Consider the following 21,809-nt stretch of genomic DNA (forward strand, 5'->3'; position numbering starts at 1 on the left):
AGTTTCAAGAACCACTTAGCAAAGCACCATCAGATAGTATGACAGACATATTTACAACAATGACCAAAAAAAAAAAAAAAAAAGAGTAGCTGCTGAGGCTGCTTATGTACAATCACCACGTCACGGGATTTTGTTCCTTGGTTTGGAGGTTTAAGGTCATGGTTTCATGGGACATCCCAGTTAACTGGCCTAATAATGTGTTTAGTGCTTCTGTTCTACCTCCTAGTTGGCTGCATAGTGCCTAAGGTCTTAAAAGTTTGCAAGCAGCCATCCAAGCCACGACAATCAGTCTCTATTCACCTGGAGCAACAGAGGAGAAGGAGAGTCAGGAAATAGGAGGAGGATACGGAATGTGTGGCTAATTGCCTCTGTGAACAACTGCCATCTTTGCCATGAGACCAGAAGAACTGGATGGTGCCTGGCTACCATTACTGAACATTTTGATCAAAGATTCTATAGAAGAATCCTGATCAAAAGAGAGAAAACGCAAAACAGAATTTCAAATTCTCATGGACTCCAGACTTTCTGGAGCCATGAAGGCTAGATAAATCCCTGAAACTACTGCCCTGACATAATCTTTAAACCTTAAACTAAAAAGATTAGATAGAAACCTTAGGGGGTAGTGAGTTAATGTTAAGGGGGGAAGAATAACTCTGAAAGAGAGGGTAAGAATGGCTGTACAACTCGAGGAATGTAATCAACATCACTGAATTGTACATGTAGAATCAGTTGAACTGGTGTATGTTTTGCTCTGTATATTCTTAACAAAAACAAACAAAAAAAGCACCATCGTATGCTTTTTTTAATTTAATGTTACAAACTGCAATTTTCTCATAAAGGTCTTTTTCTATAGTCTACGCAGTGCATTCTAAGCAGGGGCAATACTCTCCCCTAAGTGGGAAAAAATTGGTGCTTGAGGTGTAAAAAAATCTTAGATATCATAATGGTTTGTGATATGTAAATAAATACATATATAGTACATCTGTGGTAATAAAATTTCATTGGCAGAGGGGCGAGAATGGCGAAAAAAATCTAAAAGGCTCCTTTGGGGCCAATAACGAAAAAAAGATTGAGAAACACTGGTCTGCACTAAAAAATACAGACAGCACTAGGGAGTTCCAGTGCACAGTAAGGCACAGGGTATAATTATTAGTCACAGAAATAGAATATGTCTTTCCCTTCTCCCTCACACAGCCAACTGCTGTATGTAACATGGACTCTGAAAACAAGTTAATAAGCTTCTCTGTACATTTGAATAAGGCTCTGAAATGTTTATTTCAGCATTTCTACTCTCACTGCATTCTATTCCCACAATACTTTCTAAGCCATATTTAATACAACAAAATTATGCGGCAGTAAAATAGCTCAACTTTTAAGAACTGAAGTACTTACTTTCTTCCTGCATCCGAGCTAGAATCTGCACATCGGTTACATCATTTAGCTTATAATTGGATCCAATTGAATCTTCATCTAATTCTGAAGCACTTAACTCACTATCTATAGAGGACTGAGGACTGAGTGGAGGATTTCTGTCTGATAAACTTTTCAAATTACCTTAAAAGAGAAAAAAATTTCAAACAAAAATTGAATAAACTGTTATAATTAACGATATTCTTTCATTCGGTTATTATTGTCTTTTCTATTTGTAAAATTCCCAAATATTAAACTTAAAAACTGACCTTATTAAAGCTATACAAAAGCCAAAACCCACAGAGTTTCCAAGGAGCGGCTAGTGGATTCAAATTGCTGACCTTTTGGTTAGCAGCTGCGGTCTTAACCACTGTACCACCAGGGCTCCTGTTACAGCTATAGAGATGCCTTATTCATACACGATAGCATAAATATAAAAGACAATTTCATTTAACTATAATTTATCTGTTCTTTTATGAAAAAATTAAGTTTTCAACACAGTGCCTGGCAGATAATAACTAGATATTAGAAGATTTCAACTTTTACAAGATAGCCAGTTAAATTTCACTATAGATTGATTTATGATGCAGTTTTCTCCCCTCAAATTCACAGTCATTAACAAATATCATCATCTTTTCCCTGAATAAAAGCATCTACTTTTCCTAAACAAGAAAACTATAATTTGAGGAAAATTAGGATTCCTAAGAGATGCAGGAACAAACCAAAAAAAGAACACTAGGCTCCTACATTATGCTATGTTTACAAAATTCCTTTGCCAAACTAGTAATGGAGAGCCAAGGAGTTCTCAGAAGTTTAGTAGTGAAGTACAAAAAATAGGATGAAGAAAATAACTAGATTTTAAAAAGTACTTTGTCATTCTAAACTTAAAGGGGTACAGAAGACAGGTCAGAAGAATAAAGGATAACTGCATCCAAAAGTCTAACTTGTTTCTAAGAAAATGCTTCCATCAGAAGTCTAACTTGTTTCTAAGAAAATGCTTCCATCAGATCACTAACTTCTAGAGAACAAAAATAAAACCTTAACACTGTCACTAGTATTTCTAACACACGTTTATTTAAAACACTTATTTCCCAGAATTTTTCATTGTAAGTCAGCTCCAATATAAAAGGCACAGGAGAGGATGAAAAATAAAGCATACACATGATAGGAAACGTACTACAAGTTCAGTCGCAAACAGCACCTGAATCAATTTTTTTTATTTTAAACAAATATTGCAAATGAAACTTTTTAGTGTGATTTAGTGATAGGTGAAATAAGTAGCAAATAACCTATATACAAAGCAAAGGGCAGGGTCAATGAAGTCATTAGACTAGGAGTACACAGGACAAAAATGTGAAGTGGTTAATAATACCTTAATGTTAAAGAAGCTATAATTAGCCCTAACAACAACAGCAGCAAAAAGGTAACTGAATGAGTGAATCCCAAAGAAGAGTAAGCTACAGAGTAACAGTCTCAGTCACAGAACCAAAGCAGAACATTCTTTCTCCAGTTCACAGCAATCTGTCCCTCCCGTATCATTTATGGCTTCTAGGAGCTTGACTAAGGAGCCCTGGTGGCACAGCTGGTTAAGCGCATTGCTGCTAACCAAAAGGTCAGTGGTTAAAACTCACCAGCCACTCCATGGGAGAAAGATGTGTGAGTCTACTTCCATAAAGATTACAGCCTCGGTAGCTATGAGTCGGAATTGACTTGATGCAACAGGTTAAAAGCTTGACCACTATCTGAAAGGTTGGCAGATCAAACCCACCCAGAGATGTCTTGGAAGACAGACCTGCCTGCCAACCTGCTTCCGAAAGGTCACAGCCTTGAGAACCCTGTAGAGCAGTTCTACTCTGCACACACAGGGTTCCCGTAAGTCGGTATTTACTCGACAACAACTAACAACAATCGCTCTTTTGGCACATTCACGTATAGCCTTACACTATTATTTAACTGCTGTATCAAAGCTTAACTACTGTGCCACCAGGGATCCAGTCGCTATGAGTCAGAATCAACTCAACGGCAACAGGTTTGGTGTGGTTTTTTTCTTTTTTTTAATCAAAATTTTTTAATCAAAATTCCCATAAAAAATTTTCACTTTACAGTTCTTACAACCCAAGCAGGCTGCTCGATAGGTATCTATTGATTAAAACAATCAAGGTTGTGACCCTACTTAATCCAGCCAGATTTTTTAAAAATCTAAGTACACACTACTTTAAAAAAATTTTTGTGGCTGTAACACACTGGCTTATCTTTGTACTTCTAGTTCTTAGTAAAGTATCTGGTGCAAAGAAGCTCCTTAATGATATTTATTCTAACTAATGAAAAGTTTATAAATAAAATGAACCTGAACTACTGATGAATAAATTCTCTTCTGAGGTAAGACAGTATGTTAAAAACCATTCCTTAATAACTCCATTCTGTTTCCCTCTTACCTGAATTTCCAGGAAGTATAAGTTGTTTGACTATAGGAGGGCGCACTGGGGTTGAGGACGGAGAATTAAAACCACTGCTATATGGGCTACTTGCATTTGGACTGTAAGGGCTTGTATAACTCACAGAGTTGAAAGGATTGTTATATAAATTCTGCCTCTTGAGAGCTGTATTAATGAGAAGGGGGAAAAATCACATTTAATAACTGAGATATGGTTAACATTTTGTTTCAAAAGTTTTCATATTAGGAAATTCATTAAGTCATTATCTATCTTGATTTAAATAAGCATTCTAATGGCAGTAGGAAAAATATATACTAATAATCTATAAAACTGTTTCCATTCTCTTAAACTGTATTATGCAAATAAACAGTATATAAACCAAACAACAAAAATAACATCATATGAAGAATATTTCTTAAACAGATTATTAGGCACTAAATTCACTTCCATCTTGTTGGAAAGTTTATTCTTTCATAATTGTATCAACCATTAGTGGCCTTTAAAAAATAAAATGGATTCATAACATATTTGTATCTTCTCATTTTTCTAAAACGAACATGTATTACTTTCAAAAACTATGAAATAATATGTTTTAAAAATAGCCTTTCCAAAGTTCAGATTTTTGAAAAAGTAAAGCAACAGTGACTATTTGTTGTTGTTAGGTACCGTCAAGTCAGTTTCGACTCATAGCAACCCTATGTACGATAGAACGAAACACTGCCTGGTTCTGCGCCAGCCTCACAAACGTTATGCTTGACTGTTTAAGCCAAGGCAATGTCAAAATATGGAAGAATGTTTTTTTTTTTTAAAAGAAAGCTGTGTTATGCATATAAAATTATACACACAGTACAAAAGTAAGGTTAAGATATCAAATGCAATTATAAAAAAGAAAAATTAATACTCAAACAGTATTTCCTCTTACCCTATTCTATAACCCACCGCTTAAATTCAGTCCATAAATATTTATGATAATGGGCAAAGCATTGTGTAAAATATATAAACAAATATGACAGGGTGCTTTCTCTCAAAAGGCTTACAGAGAGTAGGCAGAAACAACAACAGTTCTAAGGCAGAATGAAATTAGTACTATTATAAAAGTGCAAAGGGTGGTGGCAATGAAGAGACAGGAGTAATTCATTCCAACTGAGAGAAACTAAGTAGGCTTTTTGGAAGGAGAGGTATTGGAGCAGTCTTGAGAGAATGAGTGGCAATTTGATAAGCCACTGAAAGTGGGGAAAGTACGTGCTTTCACCTGTGTTTAAAACATGAACAAAAACAGTGTCTTGACGTGCATGGCGTATTCCGAGAATAAGAGTGAGTAATCTAGTATGGTAAAGCACAAGGTGAGGGACAAAACAGAAAAACTCAGCTGGGGCCAGGTCATGGAAGGCTGGAAACACCATGCCCAGAAATCTCAATCTTGTTTAGTAGTAATGACAAAGCCATTAGTGATTTTTGAGCAAGAGTTTGATATGACTCAATCAGTTTAGAAAAAAAAAAAATTGATGGAAATTTTGATACTGAGTAGGCTAGATTGAACTAGGCAGTAAAGGTAATTACAAGTTTAAAAAAAAAAAAAAGGAGGGAGAGGTGATATTAAAAACTTAAAAGGATTGCTACAGTAAAAAAAAAAAAAAGACCAGAGATTATTCTGAGGTTTCTGGTTTGCCTAAAGGCAGAGCAGTGATTCAGCAAAGAGGAACATGTGTTTTCCATTTAGTTGGATAGTGTAGTAGGATGGACAGCATAGTAAGTTGAATTTTATACATATCATCACGACGCAAAACATCACATTTTATAAATACTTAGTATGTAGCATGATCACGGGAATATAGACCTAATCAGAAACGGGGTTGCTAATTTTTTCGTATCTCTTTGCTCCTTGTAGGTCTCCTCTGAAGCTTATTCCCTTTTACTTGGTTAATTATCACTAGCATTTCAAGTCTTCAGCTCTTTTATCTTTTCACTTTATATCATATTCCTTCTCAGAGAAATCGCATTCATACTCATGACATCAATTATTATCTATATGCAAAGACTCCTCATATTTTTATGCCCAATCGTAAGCCTACCTCTGAGCTTCAGACCTACATATACTGCCCACTTAATGTGTCCCTTGGTTATGGCAAAGGGAACCCAGAGTCAACATGTCCAAATCCAAACTCATGATCTTCCCCCTAAAACCTAATTATCTTCTAGGATCTCTATCTCAGAATGATAATAACATATCCTGTCATACAAGCTGAAAACCTAGAAATTATTGTTGACACTTTCTTCTCCCTTGTTTCCGCATATTTGGTCCCCCTACTTGTACTTTCACATCTTTCCATCTCCACTACTACCCTTTTACCCACCCCTCACTCACATACAACCCCGTTATCCTCATCAACCCCTCTCAAAAACATCCTACCTTCACTCTTGGCCCTCTCCAACTTACTCTACATACTGCAGCCAGAATGACTTTACGAAAATACAAATCATATCATCTCCACCCCCTGCTCCCCCCGCACTGCACCCCTGAATAAAACCCTTCAATATCTTTCCATTGCTCAAAATCTTTAATAGGCCTATAAGGCCATGCATAGTCTGGCTCATATCTTTCTGGCCTTATCTCACATGTCTCCCTTCCTTACTCTTTCTATTCCAGCTACCCTCGCTTGTCCTAGTTCCTCTCTAACCAGTTCTCTCTAACTGGAATGCTGTACTCCCTCTTTCTCCCTCCCCTTTTAGCAAACTTACATTTTTTTTTTTAATCTTCAGGACTCAGGTCAAGTATTATTTCCTGAAGGGAATTCCTACTTCTCAAACCTTTAAACACAGTATACCATTCCTTTATTATATATCACCAGTTATAAAGATTATTTGTATTAATATGTTTCCACTATTATATGAGAAACTCCATGAGTGTAGATACAGTGTTTGTTCTCATCATGTATCCCATAAACACCATCACATAAAGGCAATTCCTTCAAAAGGACTCTCTACTCAGGAAAAGTTAAGACTTTAGTGTCAAAACAGACTAAGATTCAGAAACTCTGTAATCACATCCTGTAAGTTATGTGCAGAAATAACCATTACTCCTTACAGCAACCAAAGATAAATTACACTTTGCCAGTATACCTGTATAACTAGCCAATCAAACATAAACTATACTTATGCCAACCTCACTGTATAGCTAGTCTCCTCCCCTCTGCCTCCCTGACCATTTTCAGCTTAAATTTTAACTAGAGAACATATTATTTCGATGATAAAGTCAAAATAAGCAATTTTAAGTACATGGCTGTTAAGTAAACTCTAAACAAACCAATGACAAAAAAAAAAAAAAAACACCAAAAAACCTATTTAGGATTACTAATCATGCATTGAGCCTTACTACATGATTATTCCAGAAAACAGTAACATTCTTAAAAGAGACTGAGAAAATTCTAAGAAAGGGTCAATAATAACATTCTTATGTTTCTATTCATACTGGCTTGCTTCATTAAATGCCGTAAGTAGCCACAGACACATTTTGTCAGCTTTGTGAACAGTATTACACAAAAAGCATAAAACCAATTTAAACCTAAAATGTCGTGTAAAACAAACAAAAAAAAAACTAACAAGAAAGTGATATTAATACGCCAAGTATCTACTATGTGCCAGAAAAAGTGCTAGGTACAACAACATCATTTATTATGTTAATATGAAAATATATTAAAAAACTTAATATTAACTTTTCAAGGTTCATCACTCTCATGACAAAACTGAGCTCACAGAAGTTGAAGAATGCTCAAAGTCACACAGCAATAAAGTGCTAGGCCTCTTTGGTTCTCAAAGCCACATCTTTCTACCATATTAGAGTTTCTTCAAAGTGTCATATGTGAGATGATTTTAGATGATACGAGGCAAACATTTATTTTAATACCCATTTGTTTTAACTTGTATTAGAAAAAAACAATCACAGAGACGACATTATTTCATAGGTATTACTCCTTAGGATGAGGCTACATAAGAAGTGAGGAGATTTAAAACAAATTGTTAAGTAAACAATAAGACAGGGGTATGTGCACATGGCAAAAACTCTCATGGTGGTATGCAAAATGAGATTTGAAAAATGCTACCAAGTAAGGAATTGCCTTCTTAAAAATATATCACTCAACATTTATCTATTTTTTGATTAAAGAAAGCAAAGGGATGAATTTACAAGTAAAATTATAGACATACCTGACATAGTTTGATCAAGTTTGTGGATAAGAGACTTTTTAGCACATTCAACATCAGGACTTGGGTAATCCAAAACTTGCCTGCACCAAACTAATGGACTAACTGATTTCTGCATTGGTGTCAGTTTTTTCTTTGGTGATGAGTAAAGCCTAGAAGAAAACAAAACAACAAAAATAAAAGGGTAACAATCATTATTAAGCACAGTATTCTAAAACAGGGATCTTGCAGGTGAATTTAAGGGGGGGGGCGGAGAGTTAGAGTGACAGAGAGTGTTTAAAATCACCTATATTTACTTAGTGCACAGGGAGTAAATGATTCTCTAATATAAACAATTTGACTCAAACCTCAAATATCAAACGAACTAAAATGAGGCCAACTGTCCATTCCTAAAGTCTGTCTTATTTTTCCCTTTCACTCTCATTACTAAAACTGTGAGGAAATGTTTGTATTTACAAGTTTATTTTATTTTCAGTAATACCTGACTTAACTCTTAAAAACAGCTCTATCATTAGGGCTAGTCTAGGGTAGAACGGGGAGATAAAAACCTTCCTCTCTACCTCCTATCTCCCCTCCAGCTACAAACTCACATAAAATCTACCATTAGTGATTCATTCTTTTTAGTCAAGCAGTACCCTCTCTGTAATTCTCTTTTCAAATGATAATACATCTAGGAAGAGCAATACTTTAAATCCTTAAAAATTTAAGGTGGATAAATTTATGAAGTACTTCAGTTTCAGAAGAGAAGAAAGCGGCAGTATTTTATAAGCTCCTAGAAAATGTATACAGAAAAAAGATGAGCAGAAGGTGTGTGTGTACTTAAATTTCCTACTTTATAATTTTTCCTAAAATTAGCCCAGATTATGTCAACTGATACTAGTTTATTTCAAGTATGACTTCGTATGAAAAATATACATACTTGATTTTTTAACAGGCTGTTTTCTTCAAATTAAGACACTTTAAGTGGAATTTTATACTTCAGCATATCTATATACTTAAATGTCTCAATAAAGCAAGGAGTTACAATTTCACGTTTTACATTAATCAAGTTAGGGCAATAAAATGAAGTGCTGTTCTGGTGCAAATATTTACATATATCGCTACAGCACCAGAACAAACTACTTTCAAAGTGGCAAAATATACATCATCCATCCCTTTTTTTTCTCCTCCCCTATCTATAACTTAAAAAGAGTCCTGGTGGCGCAGTGGTTAAGAGCTCGACTGCTAACCGAAAGGTTGAAGGTTCAAAACCCATCAGCTGTGGCAGTGTACTTCTGTAATTATAGCCTTGGAAACCCTATTGGGCAGTTCTACTCTGTCCCACAGGATCACTATGAGAGGGAATCAACTTGACAGCACTGGGATCTATAATTTAGATCTGTCATTCACATGCATTATTGAGCTCTGATCAAGACAGTCAAGGCTACTAACCATTTTTCTAGTGCACAATCCCTATTCATTTGGACAAAAATACTGAAACAGAATCTCTATGAAATAATTAACAACTTAAAATGAAAATGAAACCAATGGGCTTCATTCTCTTTCCAACTTTAGTACTGTAAATGTTCCACATCAAATCCTACCTCAGCACCCCCCCTTAAAAAAATGTGGTAACTATTATATATTGATTCCCTAAGTTAGCAAATGTTTAACAAACTAAACCTCTATATTTCTCATAAGTAATAAACATTACTCATAAGTAATAAACATTAATACAAACACTTCACGATACTGTCACCACTCTTTCAATATATAACATTCCCTTACGCTCACTGGTTTCATGCAATTTACCCACACAACTCCCATGTTACTTAATACGTTCCTCTACTGTTGGCTATAAAACTTTATCATTTTAAGAAAAGTCCAAGGAATATGGGTAAGCCTCAAAAACATTATGCTCAGGAAAAGAAGCTAGACACAAAATACGTATTGTATTCCATTTACATGAAATGTACAAAAAAGGCAAATATATAGAGATAGAAAATGTATTAGTGGTTGCCTAGGGCTGGAGGCAGCAAGAGGGATGAAGTTTCTTTTTAGGGTGATATAAATGTTCCAAAATTACATTGTAGTGATGGTGTGATTGTTATAACCACACTAAATTCACTGAACTGAACAATTAAAGTGGATATATTTTATGGTACATAAATTTTATCTCAATAAAGCTGTTTTTAAAGAGGTGGAAGGTACTTATTGGTATCTTTAAAAATACAGAAACTATTATAAACTCAATGAATAAAACACCAACATTTCAAAATCAATTAGACTAAAACATCACCGTCCTCTTTACCTTCCATGAATTCCCCTTGAGTCTCCCATAGTATCTCTCCTATTTTTGTCAATGGCACTAACCCCCATTCTCATTACAGGAGACTTACTTTCTACTTTATTTATGTGTCCTGTTTGAATTTTCTGAGTTGGTATTTATAATTTGAAAAGAGACACTTAAAAAAATGTTAGAGATATAAAAAGGATATAACATGGATGAACTCAAAAACATTATGCTAAGTAAAAGAAGGAAGTTACAAAAGACCATACACTGTATGATACCACTTACATGAAATTTCCAGAATAGACAAAAAATATAGAGATAGAAAGTAGACTAGTGGTTACCACGGAATGGGAGAGTGAATGGGGAGAAGAGCAAGGAGGAGAGCATGCTAATGGATGTAAGGTTTCTATTTGTCTTCACACAGTTCAATGCACAATCCCTGGCACAGTGATTGGCATTTACAGATGCTCAAATATCTGCATCTGAATCAACACTGAATAAAAAACCATGATTACAATGTTTAAAAATGTAATATGAAAAAATTAAATATACCAAAGTAAATAAGATCAAAGTAGCCATTTTGAGGTTATATTTTATTTTTATTTTGTAATTTTAAGGTTTTTTTTTTTAAACTTTCATTAATAAAAGTGTCTTTGGTTTTACCCACAAATAAATATAATTTCCTAATTCTAAACCATTATTAGGATCAAATGTTTTATAATGATTTAATTAGCTTTCTCAGTCATTGTAGCAATAATAATATTTGTTGTTGTTCTTTATATTTCATCAAGTGTTTACTACATACCAGCCACTGTTTCAGTATTTTAAATATACTAACTCTTTCAATCTTCACGACAAACCTATGAGATAGGTTTTTATCATAATCTTCATTTTATAGATGAGGTGAGGAACACACAGTGAGATTAAATAATTTGTTCATAGCTATTAAGTAGCAAAACTTGGATTGCTCCAGAGCCTGTGCTCTTAGTTACTATACTTTACTGCCTAATACCTGTGGTGGCACAGTGGTTAAGAGTTACAGTGAGCTACGGCTGCTAACCAAAAGGTCGGCAGTTCGAATCCACAGCCACTCCTTGGAAACCCTATGGAGCAGTTCTACTCTGTTATATGGTCGCTACGAGTCAGCATTGACTGGATGGCAGTGGGTTTGTTTGTTTTAAATCATTGTTTAAAAAGAATACAAAAGATCCTTGAGTTAAAGACTTCATATAGTAATCATTCTAATGGCCTCAATGTTCCCTGCTCTCTTCTTCCAAGCCTTAAAAAAAAACAAAACCTGTTTCAATCGTGTCGATCTTCACTCATAGCTCACCACCGAAAGATACAAAATTATAATTAATTCCACTATTACAACTAAAGTCAAAACTCAGCTGGAAAAAAAAAAACCTTCATCTATACTGTAAGTCTTTTTGAAGTTTTAGACTGACCATACTGCCATTTTCCAATTATATTTGGTCTACTAACTAAAAGGCACATAATACTATACTTATAAGAATAAACATACCTTTCTGGTTTTTGGAGGAATGTCATTAGAATTACCAATAATAACCCCACTGCCGCTGAGTCAATTCTGACTCATTGCAACCCACAGGACAGAGCAGAACTGCCCCATAGAGTTTCCAAGGTGGTAAATCTTTACAAAAGCAGACTGTTACATCTTTCTCCCATGGAAAGGCTGGTGGGTTTGAACTGCCAACCTTTTGGTTAGTAGCCGAGTGCTTAACCACTGTGCCACCAGGGCACCTATTACAATAACAATGATAATTATTAGTAAGGCAAATTCATTAACAAAGTGTCAGAAGAGAACCAAACAGCTTAGAAGCAATGAAGTGACAGTAGTTGCAGGGTAAGATACGTGGAAATTATATATACATATACAACTATAACAGCAGTACATAAGACAAATATAACAGCAGAACATAAAAACAACATGGCAAATCAAACAACAGGGCAGAGCAAGCAGAGCACACTAAAGAGAGCTCTTAAAGCAGTCATTCCCAACACTTTTAGAGACTATGATATTCTATGCTCCCATTTTCATTTCATGACTCTCTTTACTCCAATTCTGGTATGGCACAGGTTTATTTTAATATATTTTTTTTATTGTTGTAAAAATACAGAGAACACAATGCCAATTCAACATTTTTCAAATAAACAAAAAAACCAATTACATCACTCCTATTGTCCAACCATCACCAATATCCCACAACAAATTTTCCATCCCCATAAACAAACACTCAATGCTACCAAAACAATGATTCTCTGCCTCCTCACACCACTCCTGCCCTTGGTAACTGCTATTAAACTCTAATCTCTATACGTTATGGAATGGATAAGTGAATCAAAACAATTTTGATATTCCTTGGGGTGTCAACAAAACTGAAGCTGGAAATTATGGCTTTAAAAGACATATCAAAGTAAAATTTCAAGTGCTGAGGTATAGTTAAGTATTGTTGGGAAGTAATAGCTATAGTCCAACCAAGCTAAAGTGCATCAATCAGAAACTGAGTCGCTTCTTGTTCAGAAAAGGCATTAGGAAGACCGAGACTATCAAACTAAACCAAGCTCTGCAAACTGCGGCCACAGCTGCAAAGCAAGAGGCAATCTTTATGTACGTGTTATGTATACTAATACACACTTTAAAAAATTTTTTTTTCTTGTACTTTAAATGAAGGTTTACAGAATAGATTCTCATTAAACAGTACACATATTGTTTTATGACACTGGTTAACAATCCCACGACATGTCAACACTCTCCCTGCTCGACCGTGGGTTCCCTATTATCAGCCTTCCTCTCCTTTCCTGCCTTCTAGTCCTTGCCCCTGGACTGTTGTGCCCCATTAGCCTTGTTTTGTTTTATGGGGCTGTATAATCTTTGGCTGAATGGTGAACCTTGGGAGTGAAGTTATTACTGAGATAAAAGGGTGTCCAGGGGCCATACTCTCAGGGTTTCTCCAGTCTCTGTCAGGCCAGTTAAGTCTGGTCTTTTGTTGCGAGTTAGGATTTTGTTCCACATTTTTCTCCAGCTCTGTCCGGGACCCTCTGCTGTGATCTCTGTCAGAACAGTAAGTGGTGGTAGCCAGGCACCATCTAGTTGTCATGGACTGTCTGCTGGAGGCTGTGGCAGTTGTGTTCCATTAGTTCTTTGGACTAATCTTTTTATCTTGTTCTCTTCATTCTCCCTTGCTCCTGAAGGGTTGAGACCAGTGGAGTATCTTAGACGGCTGCTCACAGGCTTTTAAGACCCCAGACACTACTCAACAAGGTAGAATGCAGAACATTGTCTTTATAAACTATGTTATGCCAATTGAGCTAGACTTTCCCCAAGACCATGGTCCCCACAGCCCTCAGCCCAGCAATTTGGTCCCTCAAGGAGTTTGGATGTGTCTACAGAGCTTCCATGACCTTTCCTTGTACGAGTTGTGCTGGCTTCCCCAGTATTGTGTGCTGTCTTACGCTTCACCAAAGTCACCACTTATCTACTGTCTGTTTAGTATTACTCCCTTTGTTAATTTCTACCTTGATGGCGTTGTGGTCAGAGAAGATACCTTGCATTATCTCAATGTTTTGGATTTTGTTGAGGGTTGCTCTGTGGCTTAAGATGTGGTCTATTCTGGAGAACGTTCCATGTGCATTGGAAAAGAATGTGCAATTTGCAGCTGTTGGGTGGAATGTACTGAATATATCTATGAGGTCAAGTTGGCTGATTGTGCCCTTTAGGTCTCTGTATCTTTGCTGAGTTTGTTTCTAGATTTTCTGTCCTTTACTGAGAGTGGTGTGTTGAAATCTCCCACTATTACTGTAGAACTGTCAATTTCTTTTTTCAGTGCTGCTAGAGTTTCTTTTATGTATTTGGGAGCTCTGTTATTGGGTTCATAGATGTTTAATATGGTTATGTCTTCATGATGGATCGTCCTTTTAATCACTATATAGCGTCCTTATTTGTCTTTTATGGTAGATTTTGTTTTAAAGTCTATTATATCTGAGATTAGTATTGCCACTCCTGCTCCTTTTTGGTAGCTGTTTGCTTGATATATTTTTTCCATCCTTTGATTTTTAATAATTCACATCTTTGTTTCTAAGGTGTGTCTCTTGTAGAGAGCATATTGATGGATCCTGTTTTTTTTTAATCCATTCTGTCACTCTCTGTCTCTTTATGGGTGCCTTTAGGCCATTTACATTCGGTGTAATTATTAATAAGTGTGAGTTTATTGCTGTCATTTTGTAGTGCTTTTTTCTGTGGTGCTGATTTTTTCTTTGTTCTTCTTACTCTCCTGTGATGAATTCCTTTTGTTTGTGGATTTTTTTTCATTTCTTTTGTTTTTGTAGATTTTGTTTCTACTGAGACTTTATTATGTTTTTCCTCTTTATTTCTATGAGTAGGTTTGCTACCTTTCTTTGTGGTTACCTTGAAATTTACCCTTATCTTCCTAGGTTTGACCAGTTTATTATTACTTGGTTTATCGCCTTGCTTTCCTCTCCATTAGAAGGTTCTATACCTACACTGTTTATCCCCTTTTATTGTTCTGATGTTACTGTCATTTACAGATTAACTTCTCTGGTTCTCTGTTGTAATTCTTTTGGTTTTGGATATTCCTTGAGAGTTCACTTCCTAGGTTTGTATCTGATCTTGCATCCTAGATTCAGCCTGTGATCTTATATTGTTTGTTCTCAGACCAAAGGACTCCCTTTAATAATTCTTATAAATTTGTTTTGGTTTTTACATAGTCCCTTAATTTCTGTTTATCTTGAAAATGTCCTAATTTCACCATCATATCTGAATGAGAGTTTTGCAGCATATATTATTCTTGGCTGGCAATTTTTTTCTTTCAAGGTTTTATATATGTCATCCCATTGCCTTCTTGCCTGCATGGTTTCTGCCGAATAATCTGAGCTTAGTCTTATTGTTTCTCCTCTGTATGTGACTTTTCATTTTTCTTGAGCTGCTCTCAGGATTCTTTGTCTTGGCTTTTAGTGAGTGTGATTATGATATGCCTTGGTGATTTTCTTTTGGGGTCTATCCTATATGGGCTTCACTGAGCTTCTTGGATGGTCAGCTTTTCATCTTTCATGATATTGGGGAAGTTTTCTGTCAGCAGTTCTTCAATGATCCTCTCCGTGTTTTCTGTTTTCTCTCCCTGTTCTGGAACTCTGATTACTTGCAGATTTTTGCTTTTGACTGTATGCCACATAATTCTCAGGGTTTCTTCATTTTTCTTCATTCTTTTTTCTGATTTTTCCTCTGAGTTGTATCCAAGTGTTTGTCTTCAATTTCATTGATTCTGTCTTCCATTGTCTCAGACCTGCTCCTCAGCACTTCTATGACACTGTTCATTTCTGAAATCTTCTAGTTTATCTTTTGAATTTCTAATTGTTGTTTTTATATGATTTCTAGTTGTGAATTTACTTTGGCATTTTTTCCTGTATTATTTTCTTAAATTCTTTCATTTTTTTTGGTCTGTATTCTCCATGAACTTGTCTGCCTTTTCTAAGAATTTGTCTAGTTTTTCCTGATTTTTGTCTGCTTTTTGCTTCAACTCTTGCATAGCTCTGAATATTAGAGATTTGAATTCCCTATCAGGTAGTTTTAGTGTCTTTTCTTCTCCTGGAAAGTCACCTGGTGTTTTATTTCAGATGCTTACTAGAACCATTCTGTCCTGTTTTTTTTTATACATTTTGATATTGTCTGCCGTCTTTGAGACATTCAGTAGTTATTTTCCTCATACACTGATTGTAGTTTTGATTGTTTCATCTTGATTTTTTATTTTATTTGGTTATGTCTGAGCAGGCAGGCTGTACTTCTTTGCTATTTGCTCGTCTGCAGGCACAATACTTTTTGCCTCCTTGTACATTGGGCAGGGTCAGTAGCTCAGCTATGGTGCAGCAGGGGAGGTCCAGCTACCATGGGTTGTTTGTGGCACGTACTAGGGCCTACAGGGCAGGGTGGAAATCAGTGCAGGGCAGGTTCCAGTAGGCCATGCCTGTGCTGCTTGGGGGTGTGATATTCAGCGCGTGGTGCAGGTAGTCAAGGAGGGAGGAGATAGTGATTTGTGGAGCTAAGATGGGTATGGGAAAGAGTAGACAGAAGAGAGAGAAACATGAGCCAAAAACAAAAAAAGAGCTAAGGGAGCTTGCCACTGGAGTGAAGAGATGAGAGACCAAGAAATGGAGAAAAACAGAAAGGAAAAAAAGAAAGGATAAAAGAAAAAATAAATAAAAATTGGGGGGGGAGTGGAGAAAAGCCCCCAGGGATCCCACTGGTGCGGCTGCAAAGACTGTGGAAGTGGCTCCCAGGCCACAAAGTACAGCCTGGCTAGAAGGGGTAGAGGTGTCACACAGCGCCAGGTATTCAGGAGACAGAGAGGATAAGTATGGACAGACAAGAAACTGAGAAATGAAGACAAAAAGGGAAAAAGAAAAGAAAGAAAAAAACTGAAGAACAAAACACAAAAAAAAGGAAAAAGAAATGTCCCGAGGGATCCCACTGTGGCTGCACAAACTGAGGAAGTAGCTCCCAAGCCAAGAAATGAAAAAGAAAACAAACAAATCAGAACAACCAAAATCCCCGGGGATCCCACCAGCGCGGTGGCACGGGCCAGGAGGCAGTTCCACCGTCTAGCGGCGTTTCACAGCCTTTCAGGAAGAAGCAAAGATGGCACATGGAGGCAGGTATTTGAGAGAAAGGAGGGGGACGTGATGAGAGGTATGGAAGAAACCAAAAGAAGCAGAAAAAAGCAACAAATTGCACTCAGGGAGCTGGCCAGTGTGGGCAGGTGGAATCCAAGCGGCACAGGGTTGAAGCCGTGCCTCCAGGCCAAGAGACTGTGGCCATAGGAAGCAGAGAAGGCCAAGTGGGGGTGAAGAAGGGTGGGGACTGGGAAAGCACGCATCGCTGGTTACTGGTTGTTCTGTCTCCTGCTGGGAGCTCCGTGAAGCTGCTTTCCCATACTCCCTGTTTTCCCATCTCCCACAGGAGTCCAAGATGGCAAATCCGTGCTGCGTTAACTGACAGAGGACCTCTGCTTGTAACGCTCCTCGCTCTCTGTTCTCTGTCAGTTTCTTATTCCATTTGGTGCTTGGCTGAGTTCTTTATCTCTTCATTTGATGTTTATGGTTTCAGGATTGATGTCTGTCTGTTTGACTTAGGTTTTCAGATATGTAACTGTGGAGGGACAGCATGGTGCTTCTGTATATAGCACCATGTTGGCTGAAAGTCCTACTAATAACATTTTTTCAGCCACAACTGCAGAAACAGATAGCAATTACTCAGACAGCAGATTTTTTTAGTCTACAGAAAACATACATGGGGGTGTGTGTGTGTGTGTACTACACTGATTCTTTTGTATTACCTTGCTTGTTAATAGCTAACTTTATCTGTGAAATGCCTTAAACAAGGCTCCAGGAATTGACGGAATATCAATTGAGATGTTTCAACAAACAGCTGCAGTGCTGGAAGTGCTCACTCGTCTATGCCAAGAAATTTGGAAGACAGCTGCCTGGCCAACAGACTGGAAGAGATCCATATTTATGCCTATTTCCAAGAAAGCTGACTGAACTGAATTCGGAAATTATCAAACAATATCATTAATATCACACACAAGTAAAATTTTGCTGAAGATTATTCAAAAGCGGCAACAGCGGTATATCGACAGGGAACTGCCAGAAATTCAGGTCGGATTCAGAAGAGGACATAGAACCAGGGACATCATTGCTGATACCAGATGGATCTTGGCTGAAAGCAGAGAATACCAGGAAGATGTTTACCTGTATTTTATTGACTATGCAAAGGCATTCAAATGTGTAGATCATAACAAATTATGGATAACATTGTGAAGAATGGGAATTCAAGAACACTTAATTGCGCTCATGAGGAACCTGTACATAGATCAAGAGGCAGTTGTTAGGACAGAACAAGGGAATACTGTGTGGTTTAAAGTCAGGAAAGGTGTGCATCAGGGTTGCATGCTTTCACCATATTCAATCTGTATGCTCAGCAAATAATCCAAGAAGCTGGACTATATGAAGAAGAACAGGGCATCAGGATTTGAGGAAGGCTCATTAACAACCTGCTTTATACAGATGACGCAACCTTACTTGCTGTAAGTGAAGAGGACTTGAAGCACTTACTGATGAAGCTCAAAGACCATAGCCTTCAGTATGGATTACACCTCAACATAAAGAAAACAAAAACAGAACCAATAAGCAACATCATGATAAACAGAGAAAAGAATGAAGTTGTCAAGGATGTCATTTTGCTTGGATCCACAATCAACACCCATGGAAGCAGCAGTCAAGAAATCAAAAGACGCGTTGCATTGGGCAAATGTGCCCCAAAAGACCTCTTTAAAGTGCTGAAAAGCAAAGATGTCACCTTGAAGACTAAGATGTACTTGACCCAAACCATGGTATTTTCAATTGCCTCATATGCATACAAAAGCTGGACAATGAATAAGGAAGACTGAAGAAGAATTGACCCCTTTGAACTGTGGTGCCGGTAAAGAATATTGAATACCATGGACTGCCAAAAGAATGAAAAACTCTGAAGAAGTACAGCCAGAATGCTCCTTAGAAGCAAAGATGGCGAGACTACATCTTACATACTTTGGACATGTTGTCAGAAGGGATCAATCCCTGGAGAAGGATATCATGCTTGGTAAAGTAAAGAGTCAGCGAAAAAGAGAAAGACCCCCAACAAGATGGATTGACACAGTGGCTGCAACAATGGGCTCAAGCATAACAATGATTGTGAGCATGGCTCAGGACCGGGCAGTGTTTTGTTCTGTGGTGCATAGGGTTGCTATGAGTTGAAAGTGACTCGACAGCCCATAACAACAACAAACTACCTGTAGAAGCCATCGGACTCCCTGGCCAAACAGCGTAACTTTTAGCAAATAATTATCCTTTGAATCTCAAATAATAACAATATATACTGTTACAATGACTTTTAATAGTTTGTCAACTCAGGTTAGGTTTAGAAAACTGAAGTTTTTTTCCTTATTGTTGATAAGGCTTCTGAGACAAGATATGTGATAATAAATTTAGAATCCACAAAACACTGGTTAAAAAATAAGGTCTATTAATATAGTAAAGATTATATATAGAATTTCCATACAACTATCTCTCACATGGGACTCTAAGCTGCGTAAGGCAGGAATAAGAATATTTCACATCATCCCTTATTCCCTCTCACCTCCGAAGAAAGCTGCCTGGCACACAGTAGAAAAGGAACTCAATATTGCAGAATAAATGAAGGAAATAACTATAAAGAATTCATAATGAGCACATTTTTCCCTGAAAAGTTATATCTGTGGAAATTGTACAGTGTTTCTTGGTTCCACTGTTGGGTCACTCCAGCTGTAATATCAGCAGAACCATTTTTTTTTTTCTGTTTTAATTCATACCCACCTCTCCTTATTTGTTCCTGTCAAAATACCTTTAACAACTGACCAGAATCTCTCCCAAGTGACAGTAATCAAATTATCCCTGTCTTTTTAAGATGCTAAGTTTAACCTATTCTCCAGTGTCTTAAATTGCTTCCTTTCCTATCAGTTTTTCCTCTATCACTCATTAAAGTTTAATGATCAAAGTCAGAAGTGATGATTTGAGGGTCTGAAAATACACGCTATAGTGTAAAAAATGAGCTCTTCTACTATTCCTTCAAACATTTTATAACATTATCTTTGTTATTCTATCAACTTCTGCATGACAGGATACAATATTTGTTCCTTCTAAAGTTTCCTTCTATGTTTTCTGAATCATTTTTTAAATATGACATTTTGTTGTCGTTGTTTCATCACAACCAACTACAGGTAGGCCCTGACTTATAATGTGTTTAAGTTATAACGAACTGCACTTACGACCATCAGCGTATCTGGAGTATTGCATCTTCCTGGGAGGAAGTTATAGGAAAATGCATGCAGGGAGTATGGAAAAAATTGCTGAGTTATGTGAACACACTCCAAGCATTTGATCAAGATAATACAATGGAAGAGACTGGTGGAAAAACGTCCATATGACAAGAATGCTGAATTTAGAACTTGAAATCGCTGATGTGGAACAGTTCATAGATCACGAAGAAGGGCAATTGACAGATCAAGACTTAATGGATCTTGAAGAGGAAAGAAATGCTAAATAAGAAAGAAATAATGGGGAAGAAGAAGGAGAGAAGTTGTCAAAAAATTTTACAGTGAAAGGATTAGCTGAAGTTTTTTCTAAACTAAATCAGGGGCTTCAGTTGCTTGAAAACATGGACCCAAACACTGATCACTCTGCTAAAGTCAATAGGCAGATTTGGGAAGCAGTGAGACATTACGATGAAACGTATGAAGGAGAAAAAAGAAAAGGACCATACAGACAACTCTAATTTTCTGAATAGAAACACCAGCCCCATTCTCAGGGATAACCCAGATGATCCAGAACCTTCCATAAGTGGAGTTATTACTGCAACTGACAAAATGCCAACGTCATCCAACGGTTCTTCATTGTCAGAGTAAACTTTTATGATTTGTGTATTTTTTGTGTATGTATTAAAATATATCTAAGTTTATATGTGATGTTTCCAACCCTCAAAGACAAAGATTGGATTTATAAAGATACTGATAATAAAAGGCAATAATAATGAAAAAAAAAATGAAGTATTTCACTTACGTCAGAACCGACTTATGACGGAGTCATTGGAACGAAACCCCTTTGTTTAAGTCGGGGACTACCTATATTATCTTTTTATACATATATGCTTTTCTAATTACCAGCTCTAGTCTTAATCTTTTTCCTGAGTATCAGTCACAGAGCTCTAATTTCCAACTGGACAGTTCCATATGGACATCCTCCCAAAGAAACAAGTATCCACAAACTTAAAACGGCATTATCATTTTTCCAATCAACTTGACTGAAAAATTTTGAGATAACCTTGTCTGTTTTTTCTCTCCACATATTTAATCAACTCTGCTACTGATTCATTAACGTCTCACAAAGCCATCTCATCCTTTTCACTTACACTGACCTCTCTCTATACTAGGCCCTCACCAAGCATGGGCTAGTACAATAATCTCAACTGGTTTCTCTGTTTCCCCATATCTACCAGGCTTTCATCCTTCCAACCTATACTCTATCCTCTACCATTTAACTCTCTAAAACACAAATCTGCAAAATGTTGTTTTGCAGCTCAAAAACTTCCCAGCTGATACAATCCACACCTTAGTTTTCAAGATCCTGTGCTACCTGGTCCAAATCCCCTTCCTTCAATCTTCTCCCCCCAAGTACTCCAGTAAATAACTCTCCAGCCCAGTCAAAATGATCAAATAAATGTTCACTTCATGCATCATGAATAGGTAACCCACAGATGTCTTTGTTCATAGTTCTTCTCACTATGTAAAAAAAGAAAAAGAATTTCCTTTCTGCTTTCCTTATCTAGAAGTTCCTAGATGGTGCAAACAGTTAACATGCTCAGCTGCTAACTGAAAGACCGGAGG

General features: G+C 36.8%; 1 protein-coding gene and 1 pseudogene across 4 annotated transcripts in view; one reads left to right on the plus strand and one right to left on the minus strand.

Moving 5' to 3' along the window:
- The window catches only part of SLAIN2 (SLAIN motif family member 2), a 113,807-nt gene that overhangs the window by 58,524 nt on the left and 33,474 nt on the right, over window positions 1-21,809 (minus strand). For all 4 annotated transcript variants that reach the window (XM_004382917.3, XM_023737377.1, XM_023737379.1 and 1 more), the window contains exons 2-4: window positions 8,049-8,197; window positions 3,846-4,010; window positions 1,393-1,554 (exon numbers count right to left, since the gene is read on the minus strand). In XM_004382917.3, the coding sequence (XP_004382974.1) occupies window positions 1,393-1,554; window positions 3,846-4,010; window positions 8,049-8,197 (476 nt within the window). The remainder of the gene's footprint in view (window positions 1-1,392; window positions 1,555-3,845; window positions 4,011-8,048; window positions 8,198-21,809) is intronic.
- The window catches only part of LOC105756627 (protein FAM204A pseudogene), a 30,771-nt pseudogene continuing 18,879 nt past the window's right edge, over window positions 9,918-21,809 (plus strand).

Source organism: Trichechus manatus, unplaced genomic scaffold (assembly GCF_000243295.1).
Source record: "Trichechus manatus latirostris isolate Lorelei unplaced genomic scaffold, TriManLat1.0 scaffold00101, whole genome shotgun sequence".
Taxonomy (NCBI): Eukaryota; Metazoa; Chordata; class Mammalia; order Sirenia; family Trichechidae; genus Trichechus; species Trichechus manatus.